Source organism: Pseudonaja textilis, chromosome 8, assembly GCF_049901715.1.
Source record: "Pseudonaja textilis isolate UNSWEBS1 chromosome 8, rPseTex1.2, whole genome shotgun sequence".
NCBI classification, from domain to species: Eukaryota; Metazoa; Chordata; class Lepidosauria; order Squamata; family Elapidae; genus Pseudonaja; species Pseudonaja textilis.
The window spans coordinates 24,726,545-24,750,621 of record NC_141997.1 but is presented as its reverse complement, the minus strand read 5'-3'; the positions used below and the strand labels follow the sequence as shown (position 1 = coordinate 24,750,621).

Here is a 24,077-nt window from a genome sequence, read left to right as displayed (position 1 = left end):
AACCAAATTCAGAGACCACCAAGAGATAATTTTATTTATACCTGTAGACATACAGTTATATTTAAACCAAACATGTCTTCTGTATCCAATATGTGTCATGTATTTGTAATTCATAAGGCTATAGAGAGCTTTGCTCGAATGGTTAAGCAGATAGCTCAAACACTTCAAACCTTTGGGAATGAGCTTGCAGAAGAAGAGCTACCCAATGATGCTCAGGCCACCAGCTACCTCCTTGCAACACATACAGAAAGGAGAGACAAAATGAAGGTAGGTTAGAGCTGTTGTTAGATAAAAGATGATTTTATTGAATTACCCCACTAACTGGGCTTAGTTTTATTTTCCTTTGCAAATTTTTTCTTTGAATGTTGTGTAATATCCTCCCTTTGAATCAGTGCCAGTAAATTTTATGATCGCTCACATTTTCCATGGATCTAAAGTTTGAAAATATTTATTTAGCTAAAACAGTAAATAAAATCCTGAAGTGCAGATTATAAATATGGCAAAGCAATTCCTGTGACATGATTTTTGTCTATAATGGATTATTTAACTCTAATTTTGGCCTTATAATGTTCGAATAAGATTTTTGGGTTTGTGCACACATGCACACACAATTAGGTTTTGTAAGTTTTTGGTTATATTTGTTTTATTTATTTTTAAATCTTTTTATCTCATATAGATTTCACATGTATTCTGAGCAGCATAATACACAAGAGCTGGCTTTCTATCAGTGTAAAATCAAACTGTTGCTCAACTATGAAAAAAAAAAAAGATAGCATACGCGTGAATTTGCCACATAGCACAGGTTACCCATCCTTAGCTCATTCTGGGTGTTTTCAAGACCCTGGGAGGGCATTTCCAGTTGAATTCTCATAGAACAGCCTAACTATACACCCTTCAATTTTTCTATAGGAAGGTTTGAAAATAGCTTTAAGGCAAGGTGATGATATTCTCCACGGTATTCGAAAACCGGTCCTTGAAAACCCAGAGTGCAAACTGAATCCAGATCAAACAGAAAATCAAATTACTGTGGAAAGGTGAGGTGCATCTAGTATTTTAATATATATTTTCACTATATTCCTACTTTCTGTTTCTAAAATATTTCTGATAGTAAGATTTTAATACTTTTGTGAAGGTCCAATATGGAAAACAAGTGTCACCAACAAATTATGTTATCTCTGTCAGAAAAAGAATGAAATTTATTTTGCTGAGAGAGTATCAGCCAAAATACAGGGCTGTAGTTATATTGTTCCTTGAAAAAAATAAGCCATCTGGCAAAACAAAGTAAAGATAATGATAACAAGTTAGCATTTGACCTAATGTTCAAGAGGAATCCTGTAAGTTTTAGAAACCTCATGCCTTCCCACGCAAATTGAATACATCCATTATTTTGTATGTTCCTAAAAGTATATTTCAAGCCTCTCTACCCCTCAGCTTTCTAGAAATCTGCTATCAGTCTTCTTGCCACACACCCACCTTCCTCACATCACTCTATCTTTCTCACTAATCTTTCCATTACATTAGATTTTCATTTGATAATTAATACATTTTTCAATGCTGTGAGTTTTTTTGATAATAGTTTTGTGTCCTTCCCTTTCTTGGGATTTGCCATTCCCCTTACCCCACCTTTAATTGGGGAACGCTTGATACAAAACTTCTTTATTTGTCTTTTTCTTTTAAGGCTTTTATCTCAACTAGATGAAACAGAAGCAGCTTTTGATGACTTTTGGTGTAAACACCAACAGAAGCTTGAGCAATGCTTACAACTTAGACATTTTGAACTGGATTTCAAAGAGGTATATGATATGTTGGTCTAATTAAAACAATTCTGGATTAGCAATAATTTTACTTAAAATTTTGAATTTTCACTTAAAAGCATCAATTTCCTTAAAATGTCATTTATTCTGCACTAGACAATACATTTCATCAGAGATACTTTTGATCATCCATTGTATGATTACCATTGTATGGTAATAATTTACATACAATATACATAAAACAGTAATTTAAATATTGAAGTGATAAAAATGAAATTAAAAGCAAAGATAATAGTTATACTTTATTAGTATTGACTTACTTGAAGTACCTTAATAATTTAAAAACTTGTCTAGTTTAATGAAAAGAAGGACTAGGGGGTGACATGATAATGTTCCAATATCCAAAAGACTGCCAAAATGGAGAGGGGGTCAAGCTATTCTCCAAAGCACTTGAGGGGAGAACAGGAAGCAATGGATGGAAAGGAGTGAACCAACCTAGAACTAAGAAGAAATTTCCTGACAACAATTTATCAGTGGAACAACTTGCGTCCAGAAGTTGTTAATGCTCCAACACTGGGAGTTTTTAAGAAGAGATTGGACAACCATTTGTCTGAAATAGCACAGATTCTCCTGATTTGAGTAGGGGATTGAGCTACAAGACCTTCAAGTCTTTTCTAACAGTGTCATTCTGTTAATCTATATCACTAAAGAACCATAATACAAAGTTTCTCAAAAATACTGCTTATATATTTTTCTATGATCATGCCCTCTAGCTGATTTTTATGATCCAAAGTCTAATTTGTAACTTTGCTACACTGTTGTAGACTTACAAAAAATTATATATTTTATTTCATTTAGGTCAAAATAGCACTTGATAGCGTGTCTGAGAAATTACTTCATTTCACAGAAATGGGAAATAGCAGTTCACACGTAGAGCACCTTCTGAAAGATCTTGCCAGTTTTGAAGAAAAATCACAAGTAAAGATACAAGGTTTCTTTATTTTGACACATTTTTCAGTGGGACCTATTTATAAAGAGATAATGTTACAACTTGTATTTTCTGCTATATTATTTTCCTTAGGAAGTTTTGGAAAAAGCCAGCTTACTAATTTCCAGTGGAGACCAGTTTATAGAAAACAAGCATTATGCCGTGGACTCTATCCTTCCCAAGTGCGGTGAACTCCAACAACACTATGAAATGATTATTTCAGAAGTGAATAAAAAAAGGGATCTCCTAAACCATTCATTTGAATTACATAGACAGTTGGAAAAGGTAAACTTAAACTTACCCACTTCCCTTCTTACTTGCTTTTTTAAATACAACTTTATTAAGATTTTAAACAAGATAAAAACTAAAAAGATTTCATATTTAGAATAAAGTAGAAAGTGAAAGAAAGGAAAGATAAAGTCAAAAGCATTGGGAAAAGAAAGAAAATATAAAAAAGTAACTCCCAATTGTCTTTTACATCAGTTATAAATATAAATTAACATCTTCCTTTATGAAGATAGCATGTCTTTTATTTTTAATAAAGGAGAATATTTGTAGCTCAGTGTTGACAAGAGGAATCCTTGATGCTCTCTGAACTTACTTGTTTTCTTGCAGACATTTCATAACCCAAACTAGGTAACATAATCAATGCTACCTAGTTCGAGTAATTAAACATTTGCAAGAAAATAAACAAGCTCAGAGAGCTTTTATTTTTTCTATAATATTTTTTTTTCTAATCCTCAAATCTAGCTATCTATATACCCATCCATCTCAGTTTTATTATTTTTACAAATAACTCGAGATGGCAAATATACCCAACATATCCTCCTCCTATTTTCCTCATAACAACAACCCTGTGGTCATAAGTTCATTTTTTTGTTTCACACAAAAATTCTATAAGGGGTTCCAGTCAGCATTAAACTTAGTTAATGTATTTTATCTCAATTTCCTCTCCTATTTGCTAAGCTTTAAATCTACAGATAGTGCTCAATGTATAATCTTAATGGAGCCTAAATTTAGATTGTGACAAATCAGAAAAATGTGTTTTTTGAATGTATAGAATGTGGTCAAGTAATACAGTTCTGGAGTATTTTTGTGAGGAGATAAAACCTTGATCTCATTTTTTTGTCTCATCTTCTGAACAGTTTCTGTTAGGGTAAAGGTTATACATGATACAACGTGGTATTTAAAATGCTAGTAGCATGTGCTCAGATTGTGTTTGAGACTGTAACTGCAGAACATTTTCTTGCTTCATCTGTTTTTGGAGATAAAATATTGCATCTCTTCCACCATTTCCAAGTTTCACAGTTCTGTCTCTGGATCAGGCAAGCTCACTTACAACTCATCCTCACAACACAGTAGCCTGAAGAGTATAATCAAAAGAACCGTGGTTTCTTCAAATCATCCTGATAATTTTGATAACATAAATCATTTGTATAATGCAGCATTTTTATGATGTGTTTTTCTTGGTTCCCTTGTAGTGCATGAAGTGGTGTGATGATGGAATTTATCTGCTGGCTTCTCAACCTGTAGACAAATGCCAATCACAGGATGGAGCAGAAGCAGCTCTGCAGGAAATTGAGCAATTTTTGGAGTTGGGTGATGATAATAAACTCAGGGAACTAAGTTACTTGTCCAAAGAATTTGAAGTTATCTTCACTGAGGAATTAATGGTAATCTTAATATCAAGATTTCAGAACAATATCTTGTCACATTTATACAAAAGCATATATAAACAATGAATTGAAATATTTGAGTTGAAACCACTTAATATGTCTGTTCAGCTTTCTAAACCTAAACCTGCATAAATTACAATATCAATGCCCTAAGTGGGTAACTTTTCAAGTAAATTAACTGTTTTGTTAAAGAACTCACAGGTATTTAACAATAATATAAATAATGTGGCAGTTTATTTGTCATTGCTACATTTCTTTAGGTCAGTTTATTTACGGGAAAAGGCACCCAATTACTACAGTATAATATTTTTGAGATTTGGAATCATATATGTTACGGAGACTCTTAAATACACTATCCTATATCAAAATTCCTTGTTTTAATGGAGGCACTATACTCACATAAGGAGTGGTCAGTCATTTGGTATTCACCATGACTGCAAATGTATTCTACGTAGTGAATCAAATTAATGTTGAGCACATTTTTTGTGCATTGCTTTCAAAATTCAGCTTTTGAAATGATGTCCTATGAATTCAATGGTCCACATAGATTTTTGCCTTCTCTTTTTACAGGAACATGTACAAAAGGTTTTTCAGAAACAGAACAATATGGAAGAAATGATTCAAAAGAGGCAAGTCAGCCTTAAGAAACTGGCAGCTAAGCAGACACGCCCTGTTCAACCAGTGGCACCTAGACCAGAAGGATGTCTAAAATCATCATGTCCTTATTCTGGTAAGAAACCAATTAGTCAAGGTATTCTGTTTTAGTTGAAAACAAAAATAATTGATCTGGCAAGTATGTTTAGCTTGACATGACCTCTAGTTACAGTGGTTGATTCTATTTCACATACCAGGCCTTCAAATAGAGTCTGAAGATTCATCCAGTTCTGATAACCATGCGATAAGGAGAGTGAATGTCAGAAAAATGAAGGTAACAGTGTATGAATGAAATAGAGATGGTCGACATGTTAAATTCTCCCTAAGTATATGAAGCAGCCTATTGAATCAGATCCCTGACCCATCAGAGCTTAGATACCACTTTTCTATTGCTGGTGTTACAGTAAGGAGTAGAGGCATTTACTGTAAGAGAAAGAATCTGCATTTTTTTCCCCCTTGGTTTGTTAACCAACCTTGATTTGGAAAACAGACAGCCAAATTGTGTCCCAGCATCCCATACCAGGATTTGAAAAATAAATATTTGTTTAACATGGAAGAACTTAACAATAATTATGTCTCACATGCATTTTGCCTAATATGAGTTCATATTATATAGTTTGCCTAATGCCCCCTTCTTGATTAATTGCATAATGCACTTGGGAACAGTTTTGTTGCAATATAAGTACTTATTCCTTAATTTTTAGTGGTAAATGATAGTCAGCCATACATACTAGCATATGCATGCATGTCATGGCACTTAAAAATCAGATATGAGCTGCATTTTTGTGAACCAAACTTTTCAGTCTCTAGCCAAACACATTTTGGAAAGGAGAGGTTTGGCTTTAAAGATTTGATGCCAAATTGCTGTTCTTGTTTTTATTAGAGTGAGATAAATGAAATGCAGCAATCTAGAAATGTTTCTGTGACAGATGATGAAGAAAATCTAGCAGTGTTACGCAAGTAAGTATATTTTTATCCAAGCAACTATATGTAAGAAATGTTTCCAGTATGTCTAACAATTGTATTTAAAGATAATAGAAGTCATTAAATAGTCATTAATCGACCAGTAATAATACAGTAACATTTCTTTTTTTGGCAATATTTCTATGTCCATCCTTTTGTATACAGCAAAAACTTTTTCTACCATATTAGTTGCCTTAAGACATACAATTTTTGGTAAAATATTTCTAAAATATTTCTCCATGATCAGATCTAAGAAACACCATGCAGTTTGTTTTGCAGTTGCTAGTATTTGTTAAAAAAATGGTTCTTAATCTCCAGTCTAGCCATTTAGGGACTTTGAAATCTGAAATTATTTAATAATTCATTTATTCCTTATGTTGATAGACATGTAATGAATGAACTTCTTGAAACTGAACGAGCTTATGTGGAAGAACTTCTCTGTGTTCTTGAGGTACATTTTTAAAAAAATCCTTGCCAATGTTATATTTAAAATGATTCCTTAATCAATCCTGTAGTGTAGAAAATGATATGGAAGTTCTATATGGAGTCAAATATTTATGGGACAAAATTGTTATTCCAAGAAAATCAGCCCTCATCTAGAATGATTTGACTTTGGGAAATTGGAGCCTTTTTCTTAAAGCGAATACTGCTGGGCATTGTTCACTTTAAAAGAGGTGGTCCATTTGGTTCACAGGTCACCTTAATGTGTAGTTTTTTCCTAATTAAAATTTGCTGAAAAAATAAACTAAGAAAAGTGTGGCTAAGTGCAATGTATGAATGCTGTGAATGTGAGAAGCCAGATGTTCTGTTACCAAAAAAGTAACAGATTCGGCTTCTATCAATGTTTTCTCCACCACTATCACTGAAGTCAAGAAAGGAGAACCAAGTCAAGAAGGTGAAAAACATCCTTTCTTCACACTTGATTCACTTCTAGTCTGTTGTAAATATATTCCGATCCCCCTATTTTAATATAAAGTTATTTCTACTTAAGACGAGTAACTGAACATCAAGGACAAGAACATTGTATTGTGTTGGTTCCCATTAAGATTAAGACAATCCTTTTTTACTCTTCTTGTTTCTAGTGGTGGATGAAATAAAGACTATAATATAATGGCCTAACTATAAGGACATGGAAGAGGGAATTAGAATGTCATTGCAGCCTCTTCCTTTTCTAAATATGTATTCTCCCTTGAGAGAACTTCCCCGGGACCAAATGCAGTCACTTTGTTTTACTTCCCTTTTCAAAGCCAGCTGTTTTGGATACATCAACTAAAAGCAGAATCTTCTCTAGTCTAGTCTAATGAGTGTTTAAAGAGCAGGTTTTTGCTTCTTTCCTGGTGTATGGAAATGCTAAATAATAGATTTAGTCTTGTTGCCTAGAGCAGAACTCATAAACAGGAACTTGGGTCAGGAAGGAAGAAGAAAGAACAATTCCCTTGAAAGGTCATTCTGTAAGAACCTGCAGACCTTGTGATCAACTCTGGAGTCAAAACATTCAAATTAGCAGCTGTATATGGGCTATAAATGGTTCTGACTTACATGTAATGAACAGTTCAAAAACACATGTTGATTATTTACAAAATTCTTGTTCATGTGAACTATTTTTCCCAAGCAAATGTTCATAGTTTATAACTATATTATATAAAATAGAATTATTAAGATGTGTAAACTCTGCATTAGAAGCCTGAGCAGATTAATATTGAAATATTGCTACATGTTTTATCAGCAGTGAGGCTGATAAATTGTTGAAGGCTCCAATTGTTGAAAATAGGGGACACTTGATGGGAACTCCGTTGGAAGCAATGAATCTGCTTTCCTGTTGTATTACAGGGCTATGCAGCAGAAATGGACAACCCCTTAATGGCACATCTCATTTCACCTGGGCTACAAAATAAGAAAGATGTGTTGTTTGGAAACATGGAAGAAATCTATCACTTTCACAACAGGTTGGGATTTGTATCTCATACATGCGCTTTCTGGCAATATAAATAGGGCATTAAAATAATAACAAAGGAAATGTCCCATTGTTGATCACAATTAGAGCACCATATTCCCAGTTGATAACCTCCAGTGTGCCATAATGGCCAAGGATGACGAAACTGTAGTTCAACATATGATGAAAACCAGGGTGTCGTAGAAAGGCTGTATTATAAATTTTGATATTAATAGATATTAATAGATATTAATAGATTGACCAACAAAATCAGTGATGGTATAAGCTCTTTCCATAAGACTCCTGCTTATTTTTTTCATAAAGTTTTCACATAATAATTTCTCTTTCTTCAATAAGTATTCCTCATAATCCATGTTGTTAAGATTCCCATGGAGTTCACACATGCATATATACATCTAATATAAATATGAAATGCATGATTCTTTATTGAGCTTCTTGGAGGACTTCTAGTCCAACCCCCTCCTCAGGCATGAAACCCTATACCATTTCAGTCAAATAGTTGTCCAGTCTTTTCGTAAAAACTTCCAGTGTTGGAACATTGTGGAGGCAAGTTGTTCCACTCATTAATTGTTCTGTCAGGAAATTTCTTCTTAGTTCGAAGTTGCTTCTCTCCTTGATTAGTTTCCACCCATTGCTTCTTGTCCTGCCCTCAGGTGCTTTGGAGAATAGCTTGACTCTCTCTTCTTGTGGCAGCCCCTGAGATATTGGAACACCGCTATCATGTCACCCCTAGTCCTTCTTTTCATTAAACCAGACCTTCCCAATCCCAACAACCATTCTTTATATGTTTTAGCTTCCAGACCTCTAATCAGCTTTGTTGCTCTTTTCTGCACTCTTTCTAGGGTCACAACATCTTTTTTTACATTGTGATGACCAAAACTGGATGCAGTATTCCAAGTGTGGCCTTACCAAGGCATTATAAAATAGCATTAGCATCTTAAAATTGTTGAGATTGACAAACACTTTGATTTCATTCAAAGTGTTTCATTTCATTTCGTGTCCTTTTATTATTGGCAATATGAGCCTGGCATTTTTCTCAATGAATATGATGCTATGGAGACAAAATTATGCATATTGGTATTCTATGTTGAGATTGGAATAGAGGAGGAGGAGTCTAAGCAAACAGAGGAAGAGGAAGAGATCTTGGAAGGATGCATTCTGATTTCAGAATTGGGCATCTGCTTTTTAAAAACTTGAGCATTACTCCCCATGTTAGAGCCCACATGAGTCAAAGTCCACCTAGTGGCCAAACTATAGAATGCATGCTTATGTGATACAGACAACTGCTTGAATTAAAAAATGGTTGTTGATTCTGTTATTCACTGTTAATGAATAAGCTGGAAATTGTGATTTACTGGAAGTATGTAAGTACAATTATTGTCCTTGTCCTTTTATTTCTTTCATGAAGTCCTAAGTTATACTACTACCTACTTGAGTTGTTGTCTATGTGTATCGCCTGGATTCTGTGTTAAGATAAAACAAATTGTATGAACTTAATTTAAATGCAACAATTTTAGAATTATGCTTAGATATCAAATAACAAGCCATCTTCTGGTAAATTACCTGGGATAATTTTTTCTCATGCTAATTGGTTCATTTAACAAAAACTACTGGCAATCTTTTATCTGCTCATTATGAACCAAAAGTTTCAAAGTTTCAGTGTTGTTTTTTATATTCTAAATACCTATCCATAAATATTTGAATGTGGCTAAGATTTTATTTTTTATGTAGGGTTATTTTTCAAAGACCTTCAGACCTATGTTTTTTTATAAAATGCCCATGTGTGTGTATATATTTCAGTCTCATTGTCTTTCCTCTTATTTTTTTTTCCTTTTCCAATTGTTATCTTACACATAATCAGATATAAGTCAGGGTAGAGACCTATGTATATGGCTCAAAACCTGATATCATCTAAATGACCTGGCTGTGAAAGTAAAATTAATTAGAAACTGTAAATTCAGGATATCTGAACAGCATCGCATTGGAGAACATAGCACTGCTCACTGTTGTGCACCATACATATCAATAATGTTATATAAATGAATTATTTCCAGCATTATCAATTTCATGTGGTAACTTATATGGTGCAAGGCTAAACTGTTTTATTTTTAATGCAAATAGTGAATTTTGCTTATGCATATGGGGCCATTATAGATTTCTGCTCATGAAATGTATTAGAATGTGCATGTAAATTTAGAACAGAATAAGTGTGGTCACATGTAGATGTGTTATTTTATTTCATCACATCAGTAAAATATAATTACTATTTTTGGTAGAATATTCTTGAGAGAAATAGAAGATTATATAGACTGCCCTCAACTGATAGGACGTGGTTTCCTTGAACGGGTAAGTATTAGATTTTAAGTAACTTGGAATCACACTAAATTGCTCTTTCTCAGTATTCTTTCAAGATACAAACGTTTATATCCCTAGGACTGTGTTAGGAATAACCATAGTTACCTAACGTTGTTTGGGTAAATAATATATAAACCATGATAGCAAAGTTTAAATGTGTTTTTTCACTTTAAACTCTAAATGATATAATTTGCGTGCGGTTGAGAAACTGCCATAAGAGGGAGCTAGAGAACCTGGATTGCTACTGGATTGATGGTTGATTGTTCTGCGTGTTCCCTGTTGTTGACGTCGAAGGAGGAAAGAGTTTTGAATGCTGCATATCTAAACTACTGTGAGAAGATATTTACTGGACTGATTTATGGATTGACATTGTAAGGTAACTGACCTTTTTTTCGACACTGGATTTTTGCAATTGAACAATCTCCGGACTGAACTGACTGAACACTAGTGAATGATATTTGGACTGTTTGACCCCGCTCAACTCTTAATGGAACGAACTATTCAACTAAGACAGTGTATCCGGTTTTACTGAGTGTGTAAACTAAAAAACGTTTTCTCTCATATTCGCCTGACTGCCTGACTAGCGTGCACATTCTGCTAGGGTATATCCCTAACACTGGTTATGCGCCCAGGCTGCACAGTCAGACTAACCAGGATACAACAGGCTTATATAAATTGAGAGTTAGTGTAGTTACACAATACTGTAAACCGACAGCTGTGTTTTATTAGTTTATTATAGTTTAATATCCAAAGAAAAATGGCACAAGTCAATTTACCAAGTTTGTCTCTAATATCCAAACTGGATGGAACAAACTATGTTTCATGGTCTATGAAATGCAGTCTACTTCTACGCAGAGAAGGTTTGTGGAGTATAATTCAAAACCCACCAGAGGTAGATGATTGGGATCCGGAAGATGAGAATGATGCCCAGAAAATAAATGAATATAAACTGAAAAATGAGCAAGCTCTATGTATAATAGGACTGACACTCTGTGACCAGCAGCTTGTCCATATTCGTGGAGAAGAAACAGCTGCGAAGTGTTGGGAGAATTTAAAGAAGATTTATGTTCGAGACAGTGTAGGAGCACATATAAATCTTACACGGAGGCTGTTCAGAACACATCTTCAAAAGAATGGAGACATGTTGACTCATATAAACACTATGAAGAGGATTTTTCAGGAACTGCATGAAAAAGAACTTATCTTCACAGAACTGCATCAGGTTTATATAATTTTTGTCTTCATTAGATGAGAGCTATGACGACTATGTAACTTCACTGGAAGTACTGCCAAAAGATAACCTCACATTAACTGACATTACTGGTAGATTAATTGAAGAAGCCAGGAGAAGGCTTGAAAGGGATCAACTGAGAAGGGAACAACCACAAGAAGAGAAATTATCTTCAACAGCCTATACAATTAAACAATGTTTTAATTGTGGAGGGAAAGGACATTTGGCTAGATTCTGCAAAAAAGGAAAATGCCAGAATGCCAAAAAGCATCAAAAGGATTAAACTTTTTTTGAAATAGACATGTATAGCAGAAAAATTGTAAATAATAATTTATGGGTTGTAGATAGTGGAGCGTCGCACTGCATAACAAAAGATAAGAAAAGATTTATTAAGATGTCCACGAGTTCACAACAGATATCGTTAGCTAATGGCTGGAAAATGAAAGCAAAAGCTGAAGGTATTGCACATTGTTCGTGTATAAAAGAAAATGTTAAAATGTTGTATGTACCACAACTTAAGTTTAACTTGCTTTCAGTTAGAGATTTGATTAAACTAGGTTATGTAGTTACCTTTAGGGGAGAAAACTGCATAATAGAAAAGGAAGGTAAAAAAGTGACTGCAACTTTAAAAGATGAATTGTATGTATTGAATGATAATCAATTAGAGGTGGCTAATACAGTGTATAATAACGTTAAGCCTCATGACGAATGCATACATTTGCTACACAGACGTTTAGGGCATATAAATTTTAAAATGCTCAAGCAAACGGTTGAACTGTCTGAAGGTATAAAACTGAAGCCTTGCAGTAAGTATTTGCACTGCAATGCTTGCAGTCAAGAAAAGAGCAAGGTAATACCAGCAAATAGAATTAATGGATTTAAAACTAAAGAGCCTCTAGAGGTCGTATTTGCTGATACTATAGGTCCTAAAAAACCTAGTATGGGAGGTGCTCGTTATATATTAAGCATAATGGATCATTACTCAAGATATGGTTTCTGTTATTTAATGAAGAGTAAAACGGAAACTCTTAATGGAATAAACTATTCAACTAAGACAGTGTATCCGGTTTTACTGAGTGTGTAAACTAAAAAACGTTTTCTCTCATATTCGCCTGACTTCTGTGCACATTCTGCTAGGGTATATCCCTAACAGACTGGTTGAGTTCTGGTTGACATTTCCATCATTCCCAATAAAAACTGATTTTGAATGTTGCTGAGAGTAGCAGAGGATTATCACCAAGAAGACTTAAAGAAATCTTCTTGGTGTTATCCCTCTGTTGTACTCGCCAACATTCTATAAGTCTTCTCCCTTAGTGCTACTATAATTACTCTGTGTGGAAAATCCCAGAAATTGTTATTGCTGGTATTATTTATAAAACCCCTCCTAGGATTTTTATTCAGAAGATGAGTTATATAACAGTTGTAGGAGGAGAAGGAGGAAATGGAAAGAGAAGAATGAGAAGATCTCAGCTTCCATTAGAAACAGCCTGATAAGTCTCAGATAGAGGAAGAGATACTTTGACTATGTAGCAACCAGTTTTCCATTTCATGTAATGCTTTGATTATGTGAAGTGTCTGATTACAGATCAGCTGTACTAATGCCATAATACTGCAGGAATAAGAAAAATTGCATTGGTCAATGCAAGGTTACATTTGCATATAAAGAAAGAAATGTGATGTAAAGTCAAGTACTGTCCCACCATTCTCATATAGCGGTCTATATACAGATCTTGATCTTTACACTAAATCAGAGTTTCTCCACACTAGCAACTGGCAAGACGCATGGACTTCAAATCCCAAAATTCCCCAGGCAGCATGCCTGGCTGGGGAACTCTAGAATTTAAAGTCCACAAATCTTTAAAACTGCGTACACTGAGGAATTCTGCACTAAATAAATGATCAGTGTAATAGGTACATTGGGGTTTTGGTTTTGAATATTAGATTTGTATATCCAACTAATTCCCCATTGCTCATTTTATTTCCCCACAAAACAGAGAGCATTACTTTGAAATAATTTTGTAAGTTGTCTGCTGGGTCAATTGGTTTGCCACATTTAATCAATCACTGATGTTTGTGTATGTTAAGAAAAGAGTCTATAGGCTGCTGATAGTTGTTTTGAAATAACAAACTACCTACTTAAACCCTCATTGTTTTCCTTGATATATGTAAATGTTGCATACTACAGGTTTTCAGGTTTCCCCGTAAAGGAAAAAAGAATAGCAGAAATGTGAACAGAAAAAAAAAACTGTTTTTGAGATGAGTCAGTACTCTGCCAATATCTTATCAGAAGAGTTTGGTCTTTATTCATTCATTATAGATGTAAATATATATTCTTTTAATTAAACAGATACTTTGTTGTTTGATTCATGGTTCTCTTTTTTAAATTAAGATGAAAGACTTCAAAATTTATGAAAAATATTGTCAAAATAAACCTCGATCAGAAAGTCTTTGGAGACAGTGTTCAGATTCAGCATTTTTCCAGGTATTTTTTATGTACTTGGGACCATATTGCTTATAATAATCAGTTATTACCCTGTGAGGGAAAAGTTATTGTCTGTCCTTTATTTTTTGTAGGAGTGTCAGCGAAAACTTGATCACAAGTTGAGTTTGGATTCTTATTTACTAAAGCCTGTTCAAAGAATAACCAAATATCAACTCTTGCTAAAGGTAGGAATTCAGCTATGTCATAGATGGATTGATTGATTAAAGTCAGGTAGGACAGGAAATAGAGAATCTATTAGATACCAAGGGAAATGAATGCAGTTAAATTTGTGGCACACCTTTCAGAGACTATCTTTGTTTAATAACTGTGTATAAAAAATAGTTTGTCCAGTGACTTGACATTTGCAATATGCTTTGTAGTTGTCCTTAGCAAATCTATAATGACATAGTAAATTCCATGTTCTTCTACAGGAATCATCTTTCCAGACAAAAGGGATATTTGGGGGAGGTGGGTAGGGAGGGGACAGAGAAAGAGAAAGGCAAACATTGTTACATTTCCTGTTCCTTTGCATAGCTTACTTTTCATATAATCGGAGCATCAAGGGATAATCTCTTCCCTAGAATAAGTAAAAGGTGATGTTCCAAGAGAGACTTCCAGGCAATAAATTTATCCTTTCTGAAAGTAAGATCCTTTTGCTGAGTCAAAACTGGTTCTTTCTCCAGAAAGAAAGTCTAATCCAGGACTCTGAATGCTTCTATTTCACAAATGGAAAGTAGAGTTTGTTCAGTAATACCTGGACTAAGGGGACAGAAGAAACACAGAAAAATGACCACTGCAGCTAGTTTGTGCATCATTACTTAATTTGGGATTTGCATGCTAGATACCAAAGAGCACCAAGGGAGACACCAGGATGGCAACAAATCTTTCAGTAGTAAAATTTATTATGAAAATTTCCCCGAACATACTTACAATGTCAAAGAAATTTGCCTCTCACAAGTGAGTGAGCCCAAACGGCAAGGATGATCTCTGAAATTTGATTCACGAGGAGCCAAGTTTGCAAGGCCAATCTTGTAGCGCTTTTTCTCATTCCCCTATCCTTTGGAATGCTCACTCTGGTGATCAAATAATTAGCAAGAAGTAAATTAATGTTTAAATTTACATTCATTGGGAAAGAAGGGGTTACAAATGAGTATATAGGCACACAGTAGAGAATACACACTGAGAGAAATATGGTACCACTGACTGGCTAACATGCTTATGCACTTAGGCCAAAAAAAACCCAAAACCCTTTCTATAAAACTGATTAAGATCTAGTCAGTTTCAGGCAGCAACCTGAAGTGTTCTAATTAAGGTCACAGAGCAGAGTTTCTTAAGTTGCCAGCACTTTTTAAAGAAGTGGGGTTCTGCAAAGAAATGCTACTCAAGAAAAAATAGCTTGTTTAGCTTGTTTATTCTAGAAGTGGGGGGGGGGGCAAGTTAGGCATTGGACAAAGATGGCCCTTGAACTGATCAATATTTGATCCTGAAGCTAATGGTCTTTTATTCTATCCACTTGATCTAATACCTATTTATTTTAAAAAATAATTAAATGTTACTTATTTCATCTTTGAAATTATTCAAGATGATTGCTCCTTCCCCAGTAGATTAAAAGAGCCCCATGAAGCATTTCCTTAATAATAACACTGCAGATGCTTTTCTATTGCCTGAACATGTAATTTTCCAACAGGAAATGTTAAAGTACAGTAAAAATTGTGAAGGTGCTGAAGATCTCCAAGTAGCCCTGACGTCAATATTGGGAATTCTTAAAGCAGTTAACGATTCCATGCATCAGATTGCAATCACTGGCTATGAGGTAACTGGTAATATTTCTTCGTTTGTTCATTGAATTTGTTTGTTGCCCATTCCCATCTTGCCACAAGGTGACTGGGTGGCTTACAACATTAAAATAAAACCATAACTATACACACAGATGGTTAAAATCACATTAAAATCGCGGTAAATTCCAAGTTATAACCAAAGCTAGCGGAAGAAAGGGACAAGGGGGTTGGTGGAGCTGGTATTAGTCTATCAACTACCTCCAGTGTGATATTCCCTCATTTGGGGTCCAAGCCAACTGGCAGGTTTTGGTATCTTATATTTTATAGATAGAAAAGCAAGACCAAGCCTGCATAAATAGTGCAAATATTTTATTTTTCCAATAGCCTGAAATAAAATAATTTTTTTTAATAAAATTTGTTTTGGTTTTTAAAGCAAACATAAACAAACAAAACAGAAAAACATCAAATCATCTTCCATATATGTACATACAGTGTGCCAGTTGGTTTACAAATTGTTTTGTGCTTCCATTTCATAGTCTTCAATTATAATTACATTGTATATGATCTTATATTTTCAATCCAATATTAAATACATTGGTGTCATTATTAATCAATCATTTGACTATACTTTTATTCATTCATGCTTTGGAAAATAATCATATTTTATTTAATTTGTTTTGTGACAATTCATATTATCATCCCAAATCTATCCTAAAAACATTTTGTAGATATAATAAGAAAAGAATACATTTTTATATATTTAGTATTTTCTAAAAGTCTACATATTTCGTTACTATACTTTATTGTCTAACCATTGATAGAATAGATTCCAAACTTTATAAAATTGTTTATCATCCTGTTCTCTAATTTCAAATGTCAATCTGCTCATTTCAGCACATTCCAATATTTTCTTAATAATTTCCTCCTGTGACAGTATTTTCTCATTTTTCCAGTTTTTAGCAAATACAATCCTAGCCGCTGTTAATACATTTACAATCAGGTATTTCAAATCTTTACTATATATTTCAGGTAAAATTCCCAATAAAAATATCGCTGGTTTCAAGTCTATATGCTTTTTTGTCATTTTTTCCAACCACGTGTGGATTTTAGTCCAGTATTTTTTGGCATCTGCACAAGTCCACCACATGTGGTAATATGAGCCAGGTGTCTGATGACATTTCCAACATTTTTCGAATTTATTCTTGAACATTCTTGCTATTCTTGTCGGGGGAAAATGCCACCTGTAAAACATCTTATACAAATTTTCTTTATATGCTGTTGATGTCATTTTATAATTTTGAGACCACAATTTTTGCCATTTCTCTAGATCAATCCCATATCCAAAATTCTTCCCCCAAGCAATCATAGTTTCTTTAACTTGTTCTTCTTCTAGTTTAATTTCTAATAAATATCCATACAATTTTTTAATCACCTTTTCATCAGTACCTGTCAAAATCTTATCTAAATCAGTCAGTTTATCATAGAAACCTTCTGTTTTAAAATCTTTATCATACCTTGAATGTATTTGCGCATATGAAAACCAATTCATCTTTATACCTTGTTCCTCTAGTTTTTGTATAGATTTAAGTTCACCCTTTTCATTCAATATTTTACCATATCTAACTGTTTGTTCCTTTTTGTATATTATAGGATAAGAAAATGCTTCAATAGTCGATAGCCAGACTGGAATTTTCAAATAACATTGTCTTTTAATCTTCTCCCAGTTTAACCACAGAGACTCCCGTATATAATGTCTTCTAAAGTACCCCTGTGTTTTAGTTCCCTTATACCATAGAAAAGCATGCCACCCCAACAACAGATCATGTCCTTCTAATGTCAACAATCTAGTATTCCTTAATGTTATCCATTCCTTAACCCACATCAAATTTGTAGCTTGGTAATACAACTCCCAATTAGGCAAACCAAATCCTCCTCTTATTCTAGCATCTTGCAAAAGTTTATCTTTATTCTCGCTTTCTTACAGTGAAATAAAATAATTTTTTATTCAAATTAAATCCCAACTTTCATTAGGACTTAAGGCAGTATAGATAATCTTTCCTATTTTCATTCATTGCAACAACTGTGTGAGGTGGTTGGGCTAAAAGAGGGTGGCTGGCCCAACAGCATCCAGGATCCTTCAAGAGCTGGGAGTGGTAAATAAAGTGTTATATACAATCTCATATTTCCATATACTGTACTTTCCAAAATATTTTTTAAACTATAGAAAATTCTATTTTGCAGATGATGTCTTTCATTTAACTCTGCATCTTATCTCTCCCTTTAACTGAATGAAATGGAAATTTCATTAATCCAGCTTAAAAATAAATACAATACTCCTCGACTTACAACCACAATTGAGCCCAACATTTCTGTTGCTAAGTGAAGCAATTCTTAAGTGAACTTTGCTCCATTTTACAGCCTTTCTTGCCACAGTTAAGTGCAGTTGTTAAGCTAGTAACAGGGTTGTTAAGTGCATCTGGCTTCCCCATTGGCTTTGCTTGTCAAAGTTCGCAAAATTGATCACATGACCCCGGGATGCTGCAACCGAGATAAATACAAGCCAGTTGCCATCATATGATCATGGAGATCCTTCAGCGGTTGTATGTGTGAAAAACAGTCATAAGTCACTTTTTTCAGTGATGTTGTAACTTAATGAACCGTTGTAAGTCAAGACTAGCTGTAATTGAAATTTTTTAGAACTTGCCTGTGATGACCCAGGATGGGATACAAAACAAACATAGTCACAGAAAACAGGTGAAGCCCCCTTTATTCCTTCAGTTTGCTCCCAAGCTCTGAATATCTTTGACGGAAGACAAAAAAAACCTCCCACACAGTTACATGAAGAAGGAAAAAAGCAACACAAACCAGGCAAGATAAGGGCTGGAGGATGTCCACAGATAACACACTTGGAAGGATGCAAACTCAGAGAAGAACTATAAACTAGAGATATTTACATGATTTGTTTCCAGCGTTTGCCAGTACGCAGGTCCAAACTCTTATTCAGTTGTCACACCTGCAGCCCATGAAGAGGATCAAAGACCTCTCCTCCCGAGGAGACCACGTCTCTCCCTTAGCCTCTTCCCTACGTGCCCTAGGATGGGTAGGGGATGGGCCTGGGTCCTCCTCTGACTGCTCAGCCGGCCTCTGCCCTTCCCCAGCCTCCTCCACAACCCCCGGAGCCACATTTCCACTCCCTGTCGGCTGTTCCTCCTCTCTCTCAGAGTCAGTCTCCACCAGAGGAATGACATTGCCTATTTGATTTCCTCCATATATAGTTTTATATTGCAAGCCTTTCTATGCAGTGTCCTGACTATTAAATGAATTGAGGAAAAAAGATAAGATTGTTTTACTGAAGACCATACTTTGGAGATTGAATATTTGAATAGTAGCCTGTATATAATGCTTAACACAGGTATTTTTCAATCTATGGCCACTTTTTCAGCAACTGTTCAAAGTTACAATGGTCCTGAAAAAATGCTGCTTGGGACCAGTCCTCAGAGTTTCAACCATCCCAGTGGCCCCCTCAACCTGAGTGCCAAGCACCCCACACTCCTTGACCACCATTTTCAATCTTCTCTCCTGGCTTCCCCACAGAGTCAATGTGGAAGTCAACAGGGCAACTCACAAGTCACTGGGGTAGGTCTCGAGACCCTCATCTACTTATCTTCCCCAATGCCTCTGTGCTCGTGACACCAATCTCTTTGAGATCTTTGAGATCCCATTTGAGACTTTTCACTGTTTGAAGCCTTCAGGAAGTTCTTCTGCAGCCGGCAAGGCTTTCCTGAAGGCCTCTGCAGCTGATAACAGAGCTCCAGATCAATCCAAAGCGTTGTTATCAGCTACAGAGGCCTTCAGGAAAGCTTTGCCAGCCTTGCTGGCTGCAGAAGAAATGGGCTGGCAAGGCAGGTGTTGGGGTGTGCGAGGCCTGGCTACAACTGTACAAAGGTAAGTAGTAGGACAGCTCCACACGCCCCATTCCCACCCTAGCTTAATTTTTACCTATGCATTCTGGAGTGGGTGGGATCTTAATTCGGGCTTATTTGGGGGATAGGGCTTATATTGGGCGCCCATGTAAAAATCAAACTAAGACTTTTGGGTAGGTCATATTTTCGGGGAAACAGGGTAGAGGCTGCTTAGTGCTGTCCTGGAAGCAGACACCATTTTGGGAGCAGTTGCAATTCTTATCTGGGAATTGCCTCCAATACCCAAAGGATCACTGCTCTCAAGATGATACCACCTGGCCTGCATGTAGGAAGGCTATGCAGCAGATCAGATGTTTCTTCCCAGAGGCAATCTTTGGATAAAGTAAATAGATTAAGACATAATGAGGGGAGATGGATATGAGACCTAGTGGGGTGAGAAGCAGGCCCAAGACCTGCAAGGACTCAGTCGGGTAGAAAGCACAGCCTTAGGTTTTCCTTAGGGAGTGTGGGAAGCCTGGGGCCTGTGTTTGAACTGAGGAGGTGCTGTAGTGGAGGATTGGGCTTGGCCTAGGCTTCCCAATCCCCTCCCCTTACTGAGGCATCCTGTGCTCTACAACAGCAGGATATGTGGTCATTAAGTGAGGGAATCATGTGGGTAACTTGCTTAATGACCACAATAACTACAGCCGTAATGAACAGGCTGCAATATGGCTGTAAATCAAGGACTACCTGTAAACAAAATAATCTTTTTCTCCTTTGGTTTTGAACTTAAGCTGAATTATATTACTTAGTCCGTCATTATTTAACAATCACATTTTAGCAATCAGAAATAAAATCATCTACTTGCAATTCTATTATATGTGTGTGTGTTCTATTTTTTTCTTGAAGGGGAACCTGAATGAGCTGGGGAAACTTTTAATGCAAGGATCCTTTAATGTATGGATTGATCATAAAAAGGGCCACTCAAAAGTGAAAGATTTGGCTCGATTTAAGCCAATGCAAAGACACCTCTTCCTCCCGGGAAAGAAAAAAAATTAAATAAAAAAAAAAAAAAAAAAAAGGAAAAAAGAAAAAAAAAAATTTAAAAAATAAAAATAATTAAATAAAATTTTTTTAAAAAATAAAATAAAAAAAAAAAAAATATTTTTTTTTTTTTTTTTAATTTTTTTTTTTTTTATTTTAAAATTTTTAATATTAGGTAAAAAAAATTTAAAATAAAAAAAAAAAAAAATTTTTTTATTTCTGTTCTGTTGCATTAAAAAAAAAAAAAAAAAAAATAATAATAATAATAAAAAATATATATAAATTTTAATAAATATATTTAATCAAATAAATTTGTGTGAATATTATTTGACAAGATTATCTACTTGAATATTGCTTTAAATTTATTTTGTTTTCTAGATGACTGCAGTTGGAATAACAGAAAATGTAAAAGGTGATATTAAAAAATTTGAAATCTGGTATAATGCAAGGGAAGAAGTTTACATAATACAGGTAAAATATTTTCTTTAAATGCTCCTTGTTGAAAAGGCTCCTTATTTATTTGATCAGTTTATTTCCCACTTCTACCAACTATGAGGCTCAAGAAAGCTAATAAAAACAGGAAAACAATAGTCTAATTACAAATATAAGAATATAATTAACATAATTTATGCAGCAATAATGTCCCCGTTATGGGTCTTTTCTCCAGAACTTTTGGGGGGGAAATGGTTGGAAAACAGAAGGAAGAAAGAGTTACTTGTATTTTGTGACAATGAAACAATAGCACCCCAGTGGAGGTCACAAGAGACAAGATGGCAACTCTGATATCCCAATCTAAACACTCTCCTTTTGCGTAAATATACAAGGGGATACTTATAAATATTGCACACACATACAAAGGGGTAAGACTTTGTCACAATGCTTGCCAGTTTTGACACAATTCTAACATTATCTGCTGAAATTCTCTTTTTGACTGGCTGCCTGAAGAAGGACAAATGAATTAAATTTCTGGGATTTTTTTTCTTTTTGACATAGGCTGCAACTCCTGAAATCAAAGCTACCTGGGTAAATGAAATTAGAAAAGTATTGACCAGCCAATTACAGGCTTGCAGGCGTAAGTTAAGTCTTTCTCATCAATCTCCCAGATATCTAATATTTAGGTGTAAAATATCATCATAAAGTAAAAAAATGTGTTTATTTTTCTAAACAGAAACAAATTTCTTAGGAGGAGAACAAAACTAGCTCTTCTTCCTTGAAATGGCAGTCATTATTTGAAGTAGGACACCCAACACCCTTCCATTTCTAGTTGCACCCTCATAGTTTTTCTTGTAGAAAATGTGGGAAGGGAAGGTATATCATGTTTTTTTCCTTCACATCCCAAAACACTTATCTGTCTGCTTGGGCTAGGGATGCAAGGGCTTTTTTTTTTACATTTCCCTGCTCCAGTAAAGAAAAGGCAAAGATAAGCAGAGATGGCAAAGTATATATTTTGAGCTAGAAGTGATTGCCATGAGCAAGTTACCGTAAATTGCAGTTACTCTTGTTAAAACCCTATTATTTCTGTGAGAATTCTATCCATACCCAGTACAATGTAATGTAAAAAAATTGTATACATTTATGAAGGTATTTGGACTGCAGATAAAATAGTTCCCTGTTTGAACAATAGTTTACCTTCATTCATGTTTCTCTAAACATGAATGAACTTTAATGTTCTCTCCAAAGCTTAAGCTTGTCAATGACATATACTTTCCTTCTCTCTCTCTCTTTGTCACTCACAGAAGCTAGCCAGCATAAAGCTGTTGAACATACTCAGAGTTTACCTTTGTCTCTCTCAGCTAACACCAGGTGAGTCATTCTCTACCTCAAAGATTACTTTTTAAAACTCTGAAACAATTGATGCTTTGGATTTCAAGTGTCATGGGCCAAGTTAGGGATTTAAATTCTTAACTTCTGTACAGTATTTAAATATACCTTAGAGCAGCGGTCACCAACCAGTGGGCCGCAGCCCATTGGTGCACCATGAGAAAATTTTGGTGGGCCGCAGAGAAATCTCAACCCCAGAGCAGCCCCCAAAGCAATTAATCCAGGCTGAGCAGAAACACAAGGCCGTGCTGCCCACATGGCCCGCAGGAACCCTCCCCACCCACTCACTCCTTATCCGGCAAACTTGTGTGCTAAGTTGCTATTTTTCCTTTTTCCAACCATCATCTGTTCTGCTGTGCCTGGAGATTTAGATTAGCTAGGAAGCAGGAAATGGTTTGATTTCTTGCTTTCTAGCTAGTCTTTAGATCTTAGGCTTTGTTTTTAAGCACAGCCAAATCTCCCTTAGGACTGAAGATTCTATTATTCAGTGCAGACTCACGGCAAGCCAATTTGAGAGACTGAGCTAGCCAATGGCAGATAGATGGAACACTGAATGATTCTGTGAGCAACTCAATCTGCCTTCCTGCTTTGCCTGATTTGGGGTAAAAGTTGCTCTTTTTTATATAAAAAAATTCAATATTTACATACATGGTGTGTTATGAGTTAATTTTGTGAGTTTGCTTGCTAGTAAATTTTACATGACAGACTGAGCTAGCCAATGGCAGATAGATAGATCTCTGAATGAATCTGTGATTCTGTGAGCAAGTCAATCTGCCTGCCTTCTTTGCTTGATTTTGGGTAAAAGTTGCTCTTTTTAATAAAAAAATTCAATATTGATATAAATATTTATAATATTTACATAGAAAAGAGTAGAATAGAATAGAATAGAATAGAATAGAATAGAATAGAATAGAATAGAATAGAATAGAATACTTTATTGGCCAAGTGTGATTGGACACACAAGGAATTTGTCTTGGTTTAAATACTCTCAGTATACATAATAGAAAAGATACATTCATTAAGAATCAAGAATCATAACGTATAACACTTCATGATACAAGCCATGCCCAGCCAGTCACATGACCATCAAGCCACACCCGCAAATTAGGCCACACCCACAGAACCAGTTAGTGGTCCCTGGGATTTAAAATTATCAGTTTGGTGGTCCCTGAGGTCCAAAAGGTTGGCGACCCCTGCCTTAGACACTTTCCAAAGAAATAGACTGTGGACTCAGGTTTATGCATGGTTTCCTAAAACCAGGTTTCCAGTGTGGTTTAATATTCTAATGCACAATAAGTCATTATTTTCATTTATTTGTGGGGTTCCTTTAAAAAAAATCCCATCCTCTGAAGTTTGTTTTAAAGATCTTAGTGTGATATAAACCATTCATGCATGTAACGCTATTGCAATAACTATAAATGACAACTTTCACTTTCTTCCATGTATAGCCCTTCAAAAAATGAGGGAAGGCACTT

At 35.1% G+C, this 24,077-nt stretch overlaps 1 protein-coding gene across 1 annotated transcript in view; it reads left to right on the top strand.

Moving 5' to 3' along the window:
- MCF2L (MCF.2 cell line derived transforming sequence like) overlaps positions 1 to 24,077 on the top strand; it is a 92,696-nt gene that overhangs the window by 68,083 nt on the left and 536 nt on the right. The window contains exons 8-26 of the mRNA XM_087938158.1: positions 118 to 267; positions 910 to 1,034; positions 1,679 to 1,793; positions 2,613 to 2,732; positions 2,836 to 3,027; positions 4,224 to 4,415; positions 4,989 to 5,148; positions 5,270 to 5,346; positions 5,956 to 6,032; positions 6,420 to 6,486; positions 7,866 to 7,981; positions 10,266 to 10,335; positions 13,965 to 14,057; positions 14,150 to 14,242; positions 15,745 to 15,870; positions 21,160 to 21,252; positions 21,775 to 21,853; positions 22,518 to 22,584; positions 24,051 to 24,071. Of these exons, the coding sequence (XP_087794284.1) occupies positions 118 to 267; positions 910 to 1,034; positions 1,679 to 1,793; positions 2,613 to 2,732; positions 2,836 to 3,027; positions 4,224 to 4,415; positions 4,989 to 5,148; positions 5,270 to 5,346; positions 5,956 to 6,032; positions 6,420 to 6,486; positions 7,866 to 7,981; positions 10,266 to 10,335; positions 13,965 to 14,057; positions 14,150 to 14,242; positions 15,745 to 15,870; positions 21,160 to 21,252; positions 21,775 to 21,853; positions 22,518 to 22,584; positions 24,051 to 24,071 (2,033 nt within the window). The remainder of the gene's footprint in view (positions 1 to 117; positions 268 to 909; positions 1,035 to 1,678; positions 1,794 to 2,612; positions 2,733 to 2,835; positions 3,028 to 4,223; positions 4,416 to 4,988; positions 5,149 to 5,269; positions 5,347 to 5,955; positions 6,033 to 6,419; positions 6,487 to 7,865; positions 7,982 to 10,265; positions 10,336 to 13,964; positions 14,058 to 14,149; positions 14,243 to 15,744; positions 15,871 to 21,159; positions 21,253 to 21,774; positions 21,854 to 22,517; positions 22,585 to 24,050; positions 24,072 to 24,077) is intronic.